We start from the raw sequence: 15193 nt of genomic DNA on the forward strand, positions 1-15193 counted from the left end.
CACAGTTTTCCACACAGGGACCAAGTTATGCAATGATGTAGTAGCAAGCAGTAACCACAACCCATAAAACAGAGTAAGCCACTGTATAAAACTTCTCATGAGATTGACTACAATGAAACATAGTTTTCAGATTCCAAAGCTTTGGACTCAACAGCTCAAACTGCATGTGCAATGCAAGCTGACAATGCTATCAAGCCCACCCTCTCAGGCCATGAAGCCCAGTGGCATTCCTTACAGATCATGGGCAATTCTGGGAAGAAAAATATAGACACTAGCCTGCATCACAAGCTTCTCACACATCGTAAATCATGTCTGAAGGAGCATTTGCAGAGTTAACCAGCAACCCAATAAAAGGAACGGCAATCTCGAAAATTCCCAGAGAAGGCAATAAATCTTATGTTTTCCTACTGTGGTGAACTACCAGGCAGCACCTGTCAAAAGTGTGTAGCTGAGCTTGTTGCGATTAGAAAACAATGAAAAAAAAAAAGGAGAGAGAAAAAAACTGACAACACATACAAACAGAACTCAAAAAGAAGTGCACAATGCAACACAACAGTAAAGCACTTAAAACTACACTCGAGGAAACACTCACTGGTTTGAGATCTCGGTGCGCATATCCTTGGCAATGAATGTAGCCCACTGCAGAAACTATCTGTCGAAAAAAGTGCCTAGCTTCCTTCTCGCTCAGCCGTTCCTTTTCCACGATGTAGTCAAAAAGTTCACCGCCAGGACAATACTAGATATGCAAAAAACATGTGCTATGTGTGAAAACACTGCTGCAGTGACTGATACTATTACATATTCAACAAACAGGTGGACAGAGCTAATCAATTTTGTTTCATGCAACTACGACAACCATACTGGGGAAGCCCTCAGATCAAGAGCAATACTAATCGTAAATTATGCATGTTGCTATTTCAGCAAACTGTGCAGAATAAATTGCCCAAAAAATAAATCAAATTGGTGCAAATGGTACCATACCAGGATATAGAACGCTGTTATCCTTCTGTTTCTTTTTGTATAATGTGCAATTTGTGTACCTTCACAATGGGTTGGCAGTACCAGGGTGTTGAACCGGAACCGGAACCAGAACCGAACCCGTATTTTTTCGCCATCTTGGAACTGAACCCGAACCGGAACAAATAGGAGGAACAGTTTCAAACCGGTTCGCAGTAGGTTCAGACCCACTTTTGCTGGCAACTTATTTTCATTATTTTTTTCTTTTATCGCCACTTGTAAAGCACTCTCCTCACTCTTTCCAGTGCACACCACAACTACACAACTATACTGAAAAAGCGCCCCTTGCAAAACGATACAACAACAAAGGAAAATATATTGCCACTTGCATAGCACGAATCTCCGACGTCAGGCTATTGTTTCATCCCAAACAGGGATGGCCGCTGCACTGCGCCGCTCATGGAGAAAGTAGCGTCATTCGAGAGCCCTTCTAGACAGTAAAATATTTGCAGATAATTCATAATTTGGTTTACATACTTTTATAAATAAGTATATAATCATGTACAAATCAAAAACGAAATGACGAATCTGTTAAAAAAAATTTTTACAAAAATCATTTTATTTTTCTATCGTTCGACATTGTCTACGGTATGTGCATAACAGCCATATGCGATGCGACGCTAGCAGATGCAATTTGGTTGGCCGGGACTTCAGAATGATAAGCCAACGCTGATGGTGGGAAGGCCGCCTTGGGCGGCCTGAACTTAGCACAATTTGCGTCTGAACTTAGCACAAAGATGATTCCATAAGTCAGTTTACCCTTTTGTCTTCTCTTCCTTTTGTCCCTAGTGCTGACTGCTTGTTTTATTCCCCTTGGAAAGTTAAACTATGCCAGGAGTGAAGCTCCAATGTTCAAATGTGAAGACTGGGTGGAATTACTGGTAGGAATATGTTTTCACAACCTCTGTTTGGTGTGCTTTTGTCTCGACCCGTACAACTAGGGCGTCGAAAAAAAGAATGCATTTCATTGCTTTGGCCAACATCACTGATGCTTATATTTAAGACAGTCTAGAAAGGTGTCACTGAAAGCTAGGAGTACAGCGCAACTAATGAGTCTACCTGGTCTACGGGTTGCGCGGTGACGAAGGAGGTCGGGACAAAAACAGAAAAAAAAAAAAAGAACAGAAGAGGGAATGGTGGTTAGTATGCAATCAGTGAACTGCAGTGTGACCCTCGATATCACAGGACGATGACCAGCGAGGAAAGGTGCCGAGCGAAAAACATAACATTTGGTTGCTGGCGGTGATCAAGTACTGCTACAAGCGACAGCGGAATTTCCCCCTAAGATCGAGCGTACAAGCTGAGGATGAGCTTGAAGTGTTTCTTATGGAACAAGAAGACTGCCTGCAAGAACTCGGAGACAGCAGCAGTTCTCACAAAATTGAAGAAGTACAGAGTCTGCTCTACTCATTTGAAAAAGGTGCCCAGAATAAGCAAAGAATTGAGTGTTTTTGGGAGGAGAAGTTGTGACGTTCAGAACTGTATTCACTAGCTACAGCAACACTTGCTGTGCCATCTATAAAAGTAAGCGTCAAGAGAGCGTTTTTTGCACTAAAGTATATCTTGTCTTGTCATCGAACCCGGATGGCTTCAACAACCCTTGACAATGTCCTCTTCCTTCGGTCTTTCTATGCTGCCAAGTAAAAAAGTTGGCAGCATTTACTGAGCACATAATAAAATATTTGTGAGCAGCCATAATGTCATGTCATGCTTGTTGTAAATTATGTTACTGAACATAGCAGTCTAGCCTCAAAGCGGTTCTAGAAGGTACATAGCGTGCCTATGCAGGGAATCATGACGCACAGCAAGATAGTGGTCGCATTGCGTCGCAGCCACAGGAGTGAGGCAATTAATCCAGTTTTCTGGCAAATACGATAATGGCTCCAACCTAAATACGTGGTGGAGGGGAATTTTGTTAGCGCCTTTTGGGCCACAATACAAGGATGCCATGTGAAATTTTGTGTACCTGTAAAGTACAGCAGGAAACATTATTTTCGTCTGACTTTGGGAGCATGACAGCTTCAGTTAGTTATGTGCCAATGAAAATAAACATTATTTCCTCCCCATCCTGCTCTAATTATCTGTCACTCATTATAAACATTTTACTGGGGCCTGTACAACCAGTTTAGCAAGTCACATCTGACGACAAAAACAATAGATGGATTACTATATATTACTATATAACTTTTCAGCTTTTATTATTTTAGGAATTCACATGTGATGTGGACTTCCACGCTTATGAAATTTTAGTGCCATTAAAAGAAAAAAAAAAAATGGATGTATGTCCAATTATTTCCCTTTTCATTCCAAGCTATTTCTACAATAAAAAAATCAAGTACAGTATCCTTTAGCAAAACGTTCCACCATGTCAGAAAAGGTTTGGCTTGTGGGGTTTTATGTCTCAAAGCGGCTCAGGCTATGAGAGGCGCCGTAGTGGAGGGCTCCGGACATTTTGACCACCTGGGGTTCTTTAACGTGCACTGACGTTGCACAGCACACAGTCGTCTTAATTTTCGCTTCCATTGAAAAGCGGCCGCCACAATCGGGATTCGATCCCGCATTATTGGGCACAGGGGTCGAGCGCCCTAACCACTGCACCACCATGGCAGGTCCCATGTCAGAGAAGAAAAAAGTTACAGTGCCTAACAGTGCCCAAGTGCACTGTATTACTTTACAACATCTGTCTTCATTCTGCCCAGCGAGGATTTCACATGCAGCCGGCATCACTGACTTCGTGTAAATTGCTTTAGATGCTTCAAACATTTTTTTTTTAAAGTAGCACGCACAATCACAGACACAGCGATGTAAAGGGTTAAGAGCCATCTCCCTGTTTTCATTTTTTAAAATACGTGCAAGCACTGCCTGTGAAGGTGGTACTTTTTGGTTTGAAAACAAATAGACTTGCAGAATTTTTGAAAAATTTCAAAACTGCAAAAATTGCTCGACCACACTGAACAGTATGTGGGAGATGGCTTACTTTGTTCTATTTAGCTTGCAAGAGAACTGCATCAGACCGCTGTAAAGTGTAGGGCTCAATGTCCTGAAGCGATACGTGCATGAGCTATGAGGGGAACCACATAATTGAGACCACCTAAGGTTTAACGTGCGCTAACAGCACAGCACGAGGGTGTTTTTGTATTTCGTCTGCATTAAAATACTGTCGCCGCACCTAGGTATGAACCCACGACAGTGGGATTGGTAGCCAAATGCCGAAGCCACTGAAGCCCCTGCCCATCATATTTTGTGGCGGGCTTAGCTTGCAAGATATGATGGGCAATAAGTATGAACTTGTGCTATTTATCCCTTGGCAGTTTTGGTTCATGCACATCGTAAACAAGAGAACCCTTTGGATATGCATTCTGTATTACCCCCTCCCTTCCCACAACTGCGCTGCGATGCACCGATTCGCTTGAAATTTTAATAACTTCTCAGCTGCATCAAATCTGTTACGACTACGCGCGTTTTATTGACAAAATCTTAATTTCCTACCCTTGTCTACGCATACGTCATGGAATTTTTTTTTCGCAGCCTTACCTCAAGGACAAGATATATCTTGGTGTCAGTCTCGATTACTTGGTAGAGTTTGCAGATGTTTTGATGACTGAGATCTTTCAATGCAGCGATCTCCAGCTTCACTCGAGGCAAGTCCTCCTGCACAATGACAAGTGAGCACGCCTTAGTCCTCGTAGATCTGCTGCATTTCAAAAGTTACTTACCCCAAGAGAACGCTTGTCCATTATCTTTATAGCAACTTTCTCTCCTGTCACAATATGGATGGCAAGCTTCACCTTGGCAAAACCACCTGAAATGCATGGGCGCGCGCAGATATTTGGCGATATCATTTTGCTGGGGGTACACTAAACTTCAAATGACAATACATCCTTCAAAGAAACTTCACGAGTTACGTACCTGTTCCTATAGTCTCGAGTAAAATGTACTGCTCGTCTAAATCATTCACAGACATCTTTTCTGGCATCGTTGTACAGATTAAAGCGCTTCAAAAAGCGGACCGATGATCGGAATTGGCGCGTCTTTTCTTAGAAGGAGGTTGAAGAGTAAACGCTATCTTTTAACGCAAAGATTGCACAGAAACAAACTACAGCATTTACAGTAGGTATGACTACAGGTTAGAGAAGCAGGAGAAGAAAATATTTTTAAACTGCTACAGCAACATTAGGAAAAGGAGTTTGAAATCATTCAAAATAATACGCCTTCATAAAACGGAAGTGACGTAACGTTAACGACCCTACGAGACTCTACGACAGGATGTAGACCTAGTGGACAAAACATAAACTATCTGCTTTTTTTTTTCTCGTAAGTAAAAAAACAAATACAATTTTTTGTATTTTTTATTGCACAAAACTTTGAAGTACTATTTTTTTGGTTTTAAGGGCGTGATTTGATGTTTTAGTGTGATTTGTGTGTCACGTGCGTCACGACGACCTTGTTTTGTCATTGGTTTTCATGTTGGTTTTCAACGTCTCGCATGGCATTCTGGGTCAAACTCAGGCGCGAGTGTCATGGCGACTGTGCAGGTATGGCTCTTCCTCTTTTTCCCCTTTTGTCAAGTCTTGTAACCCACACTCGGCTCGTGTAACGTTGATGAAGTAGGAAATAAAGACACATTGCTTCTCCAAAAAGGTTTTTACCCGTATATATATATATATATATATATATATATGTATGTGTGTGTGCTGTTTGTAAACAAGCATAGTTAACGTGCTCGGAGCGCTAGATCGCCATTTTGTCCTTCCTGCCTTTTGAAAACAAAGTATTGCTCGTGGTCGCGTGCAAGCTGTTATGAATAATATCACTCAACCGTAGCTCTGGTATATTTACATATGTCTGCTAGTTGAGCTTCTTAAGAGTACGAAAGTCTTCAATTATCGTCAATGCTCGTTCCAAGTTTATGTAGTGAACTTTCCTGCTTCAATGTATTTTTATTTTTTTTGCTACCCAGACATCGGGCCTCAAGGCTTTTGAGTCTGGCAGTACCACTGCAAAGCCAGGGGTGGATGATGACGACGACGAACTGGAGGCGTTGAGAGCAGCGGCCCTGATGTCGATGAAGGCTAGAGAAAAGCATAAACCAGTAAGTATCTCTGTTCACAAGAGCGTTACCGGATGCTTTCTTCCTTTTACACACACAAGTACTGTTTCAAATTTCAGAAATCGTTAAATTCCGAAGTGCGTGAGCGGCCTGGCCCGTATGCAACCTACAGCCGCTACCACTATTCCAACCAGAGAGCCACGTCAGGAAAGGTAAGTTCTGAATGCAGGGGTGGAAGCGCTGCTCTGTTTGCTCCGTTCTGCTCCAAACTGCTTTTCCTGCTCCATCCTGCTCCAAACCAGCTGCCTAAGTGTAATGATGTCAAATTTAGCGGAAGGCTGGTTTTTGCAGCACAAGGAACCATTGTATTGCCTGGAAAGAATGATTTATATCCCTGTCACACGGCCGACTCGGAACTACCTTGAACTTCCTTGGTCTAAAGGAGCGCAAGGGAGTCTCAGGGAGTTTCGCCTTAAAGGAGTTGTCCCCGTGTCACACGGCTTGCAGCGAGCTTCTCAGAGCAGCCAACAGGGGGCCATTAGGCGCTGTTTATTTTGCACAAAGATATAAAAAATAATGTCCAAAACAAACTGAAATATTTTTTATACTACTATTTTCCTCGCAAAATGCAATTAGCTTTAGTCATATCAATATAAAAGAACACACATTTGCTGAAAACAACGACCATGCTCTAAACATAGCCATTTTTTCCGCTCTGCTGGACACCATGCGCGGCGTTGTGCAATACTTGGTGCAGTCGCGACAATTAAACGCAACTAACCGAGTTAGAATACAATTTTATGCAATAAAAACTAATATATTTAGGAGTAAAAATTACATTATTGAAGAAATATGTTATTTAATGACTCGGAAGCAAAGCACATTGGAAACGAGAGTACTCCCTTCGCCCATCAATGGAGATCGTCGATCTCCTTTGCTTCAAAACTCCATTTAACTTCCTTCCATAATGGACTGCCGTGTGACACGGCACGTATCTCCCTCGAGGTAATGGCTACCTTGGCTGAAGGGAGTTGAAAGGAGTTCAGCCGTGTCCGTGTGACAGAGGTATTAGTTCAATTAACCCTTCATAGTATTGCAGTACACTGTAACCATGAGAAGCACAGCAGGCTGGTGGCATGTTTTGAGTTGTGCATCCTTGATTTGGGAGCTGCCATAGTTGAAACGATGACAGTGCGCCGGTGGCAAAGTATAGCGCACCTTATGCTGTGCCTATAATACTAAAATTTTTATAATCTAAGAAGCATATTTGTGGCAATAATAAATATTTGTGTGCAAGTAAATTCAAAAATGAGGATCAAGAAATTTGAGGGAAATAATTGTGCAAAAATGCTGTTCATGTCACGTAGCATCACCTCCCAGCCTTTTCAAACCCCTGTGGAGAGAGGAGTGATGCAGTTACCGCAAATTACCATGAGTCGTTAGGAAAATTGTCCAGGTGCATAAAACTGAATTCTAGTGCTTCTGCTGTGAAAGCAGGAAGGTACTCCACCATTGAGCCTGTTTATCAATAACAATTGTGCAAAGCGTATGCCAAACGAAAGCATACTTGAATCGTTTTGAGGGTGACACACCAAAGGTGCCAATCACTAAAGACATTCTCAAGGGGTTTGGAAAGCCGTACAGGGCATATCACCAACATGCTGAAATTGAAGTGCCAGTGTCTTTCAAGGAAACAAAGCAGCAGCCACTGGCTGAAGGAGGGAAAGACTATCCTTGGGGGGGGGGGGGGGGGGGGACTGACCGGTGTCCAGGAATTTATCAGCTCAGGCATGGGGTTGAGTGGCAGTGCTCGAGCACATCAAAATAAAATTGCAGGCTCCACATTTCTCTCAAGCCAAGTAAACAAGTCAAAATTTTTCTGTCAAATTTTGTGTCGAGTTATGAAGCGGACAAGCAAGCATTGCGTTTGCTATTGGTCTATTTGGAATCGTTGCTCAGGTCAGCTGTTATTTTAGACGTTTATTCATGGTTTGGCGATTTGTGTTGTCAGAGGTGCGTTTGTAGTCAGCAAAGCATCGAACTTTGAGTAAAAAGGATTCAAATTGTTTGTTTTTGTGTGTGAGAAATATAAAATTGCAAATAATGAAGGCGTTTTACCTTGAAACATGCTCCAAAACATAGCTTAAGCACTCCAAAACTTGTTTTATTGCTCCAAAGCTGCTCCAGACTGGCATTATTACTGCTCCCTGAGCTGCTCAAAAATGCTAGAGCCTGCTTCCACCCCTGTGAATGAGGCCCAAAGCGCAAATATATGCTTGTAAGCCAAAAATATCATTAAAGTGCGCAGAAATATTTAAGCCTACGGCATTTTTTTTTAATGCACATTTCACAAGATTGTGAAGTGTTTAGAAAGATGTGCTACGACGTCGCGCCAATCAGTGGTCATACCCACAATTATTGTATAGCTAGAAGCAAAATGAAAGGGAACACTGAAGCACGTGTGGCTTCAGCGATCTTGAAATGTTTAGAAAGATGTGCCTTCGAAGTCGCGCCAATCAGTGATTGTACGATTATTGTACAGCTAGAAGCAAAATGAAAGGGAACACGAGAGCACATGGCTTCTGCGCTTTACAAGGCGCTGCCACCAACACGACGAGAATGGGTGGCAGGAAGGGTATGCTTGGAAAGAGCAGCCGACCAAACTTACTTCGGGTGCGTCTTTACCACGGATTGTTTCATCTGTCGGTGACAGCTCATTTGAAAGCGTGGAGGCCACATGCTCCCGTGTTTCTTTCTTATTGATTCTAGCTGTACAGCTTCACAGAGTGTGCGGTGTGTCGATAACTCGTTTTCACCCTGTTCGAAACTAAACCTACAGATCATCTGACTCGTGACATATTGCGGTGCAGTTAGCAAGCAGGTTTAGGTTGCTTCCATTTGTTCAAGAAATAGGGTACTGTTCATGTTGTCTGGTTGACTAGTGCACTGCTAATGCTTCTGTGATTCTGAACAAATCCGCAGCCCCTGTTCAGCTGGAGTCAGCGCACTCGCCCAAACCTAATAGTGATCCAGCCCGTGCCCTTGGAAGGAAGCGAAGCGGCACCACCATGCAACCGAACCTCCATTCAAACAGCGCAACCCTCGGCGAAATTGGTGCTTCCACAAGACCGCTGGTGTCCTCAGCGGGGTCAGGATAGCCCGGCTTCAACTAGCAGTGGTCCGTCTAAGCGCCGGGGTAGGCTGCTTTGTGGTTTTGCAGATCTTTTGGCTATACTGGCAAATCAGTGCAACATATATTTCGTCAGGGCTGTGCAGGTGCCATTTTCAAGTCCTGTGTGGTATCTTGATTACATTTTGCGTATATATGTGCGCACGTGGTATGATACTCTACATTTTCTTGTGTGTAATCATATTTGTGTTTTGAGAATACTAAAATGTATAGTCAACTGCTGGCAGGACACAACAAGGAACTGTGTTTGTAAGTGCTTCTGAACATTGTTTGTTGTCATCTCTTCTGGCCTGTTGTGTTGCATTTTTTTAGTATGAGAGGTTGCCTTGGTGATATGCAGAGGAGACCTGGGCATGCAAGACCTGTGTTAAGCGCGGCACTGTTTGTTGCAAAGGTGTGTTTTAAGAGTGCAAAAATGGATGAACATGGAAACAAGAAACGTGATGACATCACAAGTGCTGACCAACATCTTTTGCAGTGTCTTTGGTGTTTCTTCTTGCCATATTTTTTCTGTTTTTGCACAGCTTCTGCAACATTCAGACATATTCTCCATTCATCCCAATTCATAAGTAATTTTGTGTGCATAAAGCCTATTAAGGGGTGTTTACGTTATGGATGTGAACTTTGTGAGCTTTTCATGTGTGCTTTGGAGCTTGGAACATGTTACATTACAAACCAGAATTGCAGAATACTTTGCTTTTCTGTTTTGTACAAGTTAATTCAGTAATGCATCTCTGGCTGGTTATAACTTTTTGCAGTTATGCATGCCTAATAATGGGAAACTAGTTATGAAGTGCTGAACTGAGATTTCTTCGTGTTTTTGTTAAGAAAGCGTAGGGATGCATCATTTGCAGTTCTCTCAGAATTCTGGCAAAAACGTTGCCCGAAAAACGTGAAAAGGTACTGAGAATTCTATTAACTAACAGGATGGCAGTTGCTTCACCTGCAGTAGAATCTCTATATAAACCTCACAGATTTGTTAGAAATATGGATATCTTCTATAATGAACAAAATCAATATGCAGAAGCATGAAAAATGCATTTGTGCTCATCTGTGTATGATTCATTAAATTTGTTTATGGCTGCACGCTGCTGCTCATTGCTTGTGATGCATGCTGCATGGTTGATACTGATGTTGACAATGTGTAAGCCGTGCGCAAACGCTTACTACCCAGGGTCAGTGGTACTACGGGAGAAAAGTAATCACAAAAAAAAAGACAAACACAAGAGAGGAGACTGGACAACGCGCTCCTGTCCTGTCTCCTCTCTTCTCCCGTATGATCATGAACCAACTAGCCCAGCAACAAGTTTTACGTCAGTGGTATGCGAGCCATGCTTGGTGCTCGACAGTGCGGTCTTAGCCTGCATGTTCATAACATTCGTAGTAGCACGGGAGAGTATTTCATACATCTGAAATTGCACATTGTATACAATTCATTCCAGCCAGGGTATTTTGTCTTCATATCGCGCTGGAACTTATCAATTGTGATCGTCTTATTGAGATCCTACGGTACATCATTAAGCTTTTTTTTGCTGTTAAGTAGTCTGCAATGAATTAAGTATAATAGGGAATTTCCTTTTGAACTTGTCGTACGAACAGATTATAAGACCCAGTAATATTGGCCTTGCAGTCTACAGACGAGCTACCTTGTTATTTTACCTGGATTAAGTAAATATAAATGTTTTGTCAGCATGGTGGTGAGCGCCTCAGAAGGGTATGATACTGGATGGACTGGTAACAGAAAAGGTGACCTTGTTAATTTGGAAATCCGGATAACTTAAACTGCTGGCTTTCCGCCAATACCAATGCAAGTCTTTGGCGTCAAACGCTCGCTAATTTGGATGCTACACGTTCCTGGCTTGTAAGTAAGAAGAAATGGACATGGCCAGGGCATTTAGTGCGAAGACAGAATAACCGATGGTTGCTTAGGGTAACGAATTGGGTTCCAAGGTAACCAAAGCGTAGCAGGGGGCAACAGAAAGATAAGTGGGCGGATGAGGTTAAGAAGTTCACAGGGTTCAAGTGGATGCAACTAGCATAGGACCAGGTTAGTTGGAGGAATTTGAGCGAGGCCTTTGCCTTGCAGTGGGTATAGCCTGGCTGATGATGTCTTGCACTGGTAAATGGACCTTTTTCCGGTTGCACACCCCTGTTGCGGCCGAATTACCGAGGCACATCGCATGTTTTCAGCGAAATTTCTTCGACATTGGCAGGGTAACTTATTTTGCAAGCAGTAAGGTTGCATTAGGGTTTAGGGTGCATGGATAATGTCGCCTAGTGTAGGCATAGACATGCAAATTATCTGGAGACGCACCCTCACGCACCTTCTGAACTGCACTTGATATGCTTAATTGGTGACGAAAGGATGTTTGCTAACCTAACCTTCTCTTGTTGCTTGAGGAGAGTGCAGGCGGGGACAATGCCTACATTTATGAGAGCCTATAAGGTTCTAGCACTGCGCCTAATTATTGTGCAGCAGTTCGTCGCATTGATGATCGATGAAATTGCAGTGAATTCTTCCCCTATTTTCACTTGGCAAGACCAGCAAAAAAAGGCAGCCGAGGTGGCCTTGCACATGTGCAGGATGTTACTGGAAAAGGGTTCATTTGAATATGAGCCTCTTTGGGTGCCCACATCCTGGTATGACCTGTACGGAAGGAAATTGTCGAGATAACCCCACTTAAGATTTTTGTTTAATTAAGCAGGGTTGCTCGCGCACTTGTGATGTGTGTACAGCAGCAGGTATTAAAACAACATGCATTGCCTTGTCTCCAGGAAAGGTTGAAGTGCCTAGTTTCAGTTAATTTTTTCAGGCTTACTGCCAGTCTGCAGCAACCGTGGCTCAACCACCTACTGCCGTTTAGACATGCTAACCAAGCTGTGTACCATTACAGATGCCGATTGGCATGTTGCATATGTCCGTTTATTTTCCCTCATTGCTTTCATACTACTGAGCAGTGTCCTTGGCTTGCATCAATGTGGTTCCATCAGTTTCTTCTGTAAGTGCAGTGGTCTGGTAAAAGGCTGTTCGCTTTTTGTGCGGTAAAGCCTCTTTAAATGGGAACGGTGGTGCTTATGATGGGTGCTATGCAGTAGCTCTGCTGCTGCACCATGCTGAATGTGGAAGGTCTTTGTGATTTTGGAGCAGTTTACCTCGCTGCTGTCGACAGCATGCAAATCACCGTTACCCTGTTTTGATCAGAAAAATTCATCGTGATGCAAGCAGTCCTTGGCGTTTATTTTTATTTCGGTGTCATTTGATAATTTGAACTTCGTATAATTGAATGGCCCTCACAGCACGGATTAATGAGCTTTTACTATATAAAATTCACTGGTATTGTTATGTCTCTTTCATTGTACCATTTTTTTTTTTCGTGCTAATTTCATAGTGCATTTATTCTCAACATTCACTTGAATTTATTTGTGTTGTCCCTTGGCCACCAGGCTTGTTGGTGCATCAGCTTTTGCTCAACTCCTTTGCGTATATATTAGCAGGTAAAACGAAGTGGGATTCACTGCATTCTTGATGACCCTGCCGTGGGAGCTCAGGGGTTGGGTGCTAGACTGCTGATCCTGAGGATGTGGGTTCTGTCCCTGCCTCCTTGTACTGTGTAGTGTCAGTGCACGTAAAAGAATCCCAGGTGGTCAGTTTCCAGAGCTCTCCATAATGGTGTCCCTCATAGCCGATGCCGCTTTGGGATGTTAAACATCTAGATCAAAGCAAACCTTGGAAAGTGGTGAATTTTCCCTGAATTTCATTCTAGAAAAATTTGGGAGCTGCAACAGTACCGTCTCCATATCTGGAAGTGCATAACTTAAAGAGAGTTAATTGTAGCATGCTGTAAATGTGGCTTCCTCCTCTTTTCTTTTTCTTAAGAAAATACCTTGTAGTGTTTAAATAGGTTACGTATATAGGTTACGTAAAAAGCTTTTATTGTGAGAATGCACTGTGCACACCCGTCTTCTCGTCTCGCTGCTCCACTTTGTTTTCTTTCCCGCGGGACGGTATGTGCAGCACATGTGCAACTTAAAGCAGTAAGTTGGCATGTTATGTTGCTTATATATTGTTATATATATATACAATATGAGGGACCTAGCTGTCGTCGAGCCCACTTACAATGAACGGTCACTTATTAGGGTGGCTAGAGCTACTGTCAGATAGATTAGTGCTATAGCAATGTGTTGTGGATAAAACAAACCACTATGGCTGCAGTGAGCAGTTATGAAGATCAAGACGGCAGCGTACACTTGCCTCTGAAAGTCGAAAAACGTGTTTTCCATCAGTACAGAGACTGAGGGCATATCAGCTCCTGTGATCCTCACCAAGGAAAGTGCCGGCCTTTCAAAAACAAAGAGGCAGCATTGAAGTTGCAGTTAACTTTTAGTCGAGTATGCATGCTGGCTGGGCTAAGCATATAAGGTGGAAGCTGAAGCATGCCAAGCATAAGACGGGCAACATTGAATGCAGAACTACTGCACACGGCGATTGACTAATGATCGAGATTGTAGAGGTTCGCCTTTATTGAGGAAGTTTGAACCGTGACCCACTGTAAGTAGCAGTTGGGAACGCTTTAATTATTCTAGTCTGTAATAAGGGTTCTCGGCCAGGTGTGCATAACACTGGAGAGCTTAAAAAGAGGCTTAATATAGGGTCGCCTTCGGAGAAGAACAGCATTCACAATGTGCTTGCCCATTGTGAACGTTTGCCCATTTTTTGGCTGTAATTAGCACAAACTTCGGACACAACAAATGCAGTTGACATGACCATCAGGACCCTTAGACCTTAGCTCAACTGTATTAATAAATTTAGTAAAAAAGAAACCAGTTAACTGACCTCCTATTAACGTGTCTTAGCTGTATTCTGATGTACACTACTGCTGATGGGGCTATTCTGGAGGGTGCCCTCTGTAAAAGCCCATGTTTAAAAATTGCTGATAGTACCTAACACACCTTGCACTGTGGTGAAAATGCAGCTGCGATGATTTGGATTTGATCCCGCATCCTCGTGCTCAGCGCCCTATAAACATGGTAAACACTGAAACACCTTTGGGGTGGCGTTAATCTCATAATGTTCCTGTAGGTCCTTAGAATAAATAACTGGGCTCTTCGTTACTGATTTAGTTTGTGTGCTAGAGCTGTCCAGGGCAGCGTCAACATTTGTTTAATGGGCATAGACACCAAATTTTGGTTGCATTTTTCTTGTTAATGATAATTCAGTACTGTACATGGATCACCACGTGGTTTCCGCCTACGAGGACCAAGTAACTTGCATTATAACACCGAATCCTTGCAATATAATCGCTTTTTTTCACTTGTTGAGATTCCTGTTCTTGAGGCAGGCTGGCTCAAGCATTGTAGTGAATTAAAATGACAAAGGAGAAATTATCAGTTTTTGCATCCCTTGCGTGACCTAAATTTCACTATGGCATCACAGCCATTGCTCAGCTGTTGAAGCCAAACAGGTGAGAAAAGAAATTTGATCATAAAATTTTTAGTGGTCATAGGCAAATAGCTTGTGGTGATTCGTGCATAGTAATACCTTGTGCATCATTACAAAGAATAAAATGCTCAAACCAAAATTATGTGTATTCTCCTTTAATGAGGACACTCAGCTCTAAGTGAGGGTAGATAATTAGCTATACTGGTGCTCTTCTTCTAGATTTTCCTGATATCTTTGAACAACAGGTGCAAGAATGAATTTGCTTTCATGCAGGGAGTGCTGCAATAGAGCCTTGTGCATACAGACACTCTATTAAAATAAATGCTCTTAAAATGCTTGTTTTTGTACTCTGATTGCAGCATTGGTTGCAATAGTTGCTGTGAAAACAATTGACCAAATTCTTTGTTTGAAAATATAGTGTTAAATGTGTGTTTGGCTGTGCTGTGCATTATTATATATAGCACAGACCATGAGGAGGAGGTCAGACGTGTGTCAT

At 42.5% G+C, this 15193-nt stretch overlaps 2 protein-coding genes across 4 annotated transcripts in view; one reads left to right on the forward strand and one right to left on the reverse strand.

The window, feature by feature from the left end:
- LOC146170703 (maternal embryonic leucine zipper kinase-like) overlaps positions 1-5257 on the reverse strand; it is a gene marked incomplete at its 3' end in the record, with an annotated part of 114332 nt that extends 109075 nt beyond the window's left edge. The window contains exons 1-4 of the mRNA XM_084586837.1: positions 4927-5257; positions 4734-4819; positions 4552-4668; positions 593-736 (exon numbers count right to left, since the gene is read on the reverse strand). Of these exons, the coding sequence (XP_084442963.1) occupies positions 593-736; positions 4552-4668; positions 4734-4819; positions 4927-4993 (414 nt within the window). The remainder of the gene's footprint in view (positions 1-592; positions 737-4551; positions 4669-4733; positions 4820-4926) is intronic.
- Positions 5258-5451: 194 nt separating this feature from the next.
- LOC146170704 (uncharacterized) overlaps positions 5452-15193 on the forward strand; it is a 28645-nt gene continuing 18903 nt past the window's right edge. For 2 of the 3 annotated variants that reach the window (XM_084586833.1, XM_084586834.1), the window contains exons 1-4: positions 5452-5552; positions 5978-6109; positions 6187-6279; positions 9050-9263. In XM_084586833.1, coding sequence (XP_084442959.1) covers positions 5538-5552; positions 5978-6109; positions 6187-6279; positions 9050-9263 — 454 coding nt within the window. In that variant the 5' untranslated portion in view covers positions 5452-5537. Of the gene's footprint in view, positions 5659-5977; positions 6110-6186; positions 6280-9049; positions 9264-15193 lie in introns of all 3 variants that reach the window. The other variant, XM_084586835.1, reaches the window with a different exon arrangement.

Source organism: Amblyomma maculatum, unplaced genomic scaffold (assembly GCF_055883805.1).
Source record: "Amblyomma maculatum isolate TAMU_Amacu unplaced genomic scaffold, ASM5588380v1 scaffold_64, whole genome shotgun sequence".
In the NCBI taxonomy this organism is placed as follows: domain Eukaryota; kingdom Metazoa; phylum Arthropoda; class Arachnida; order Ixodida; family Ixodidae; genus Amblyomma; species Amblyomma maculatum.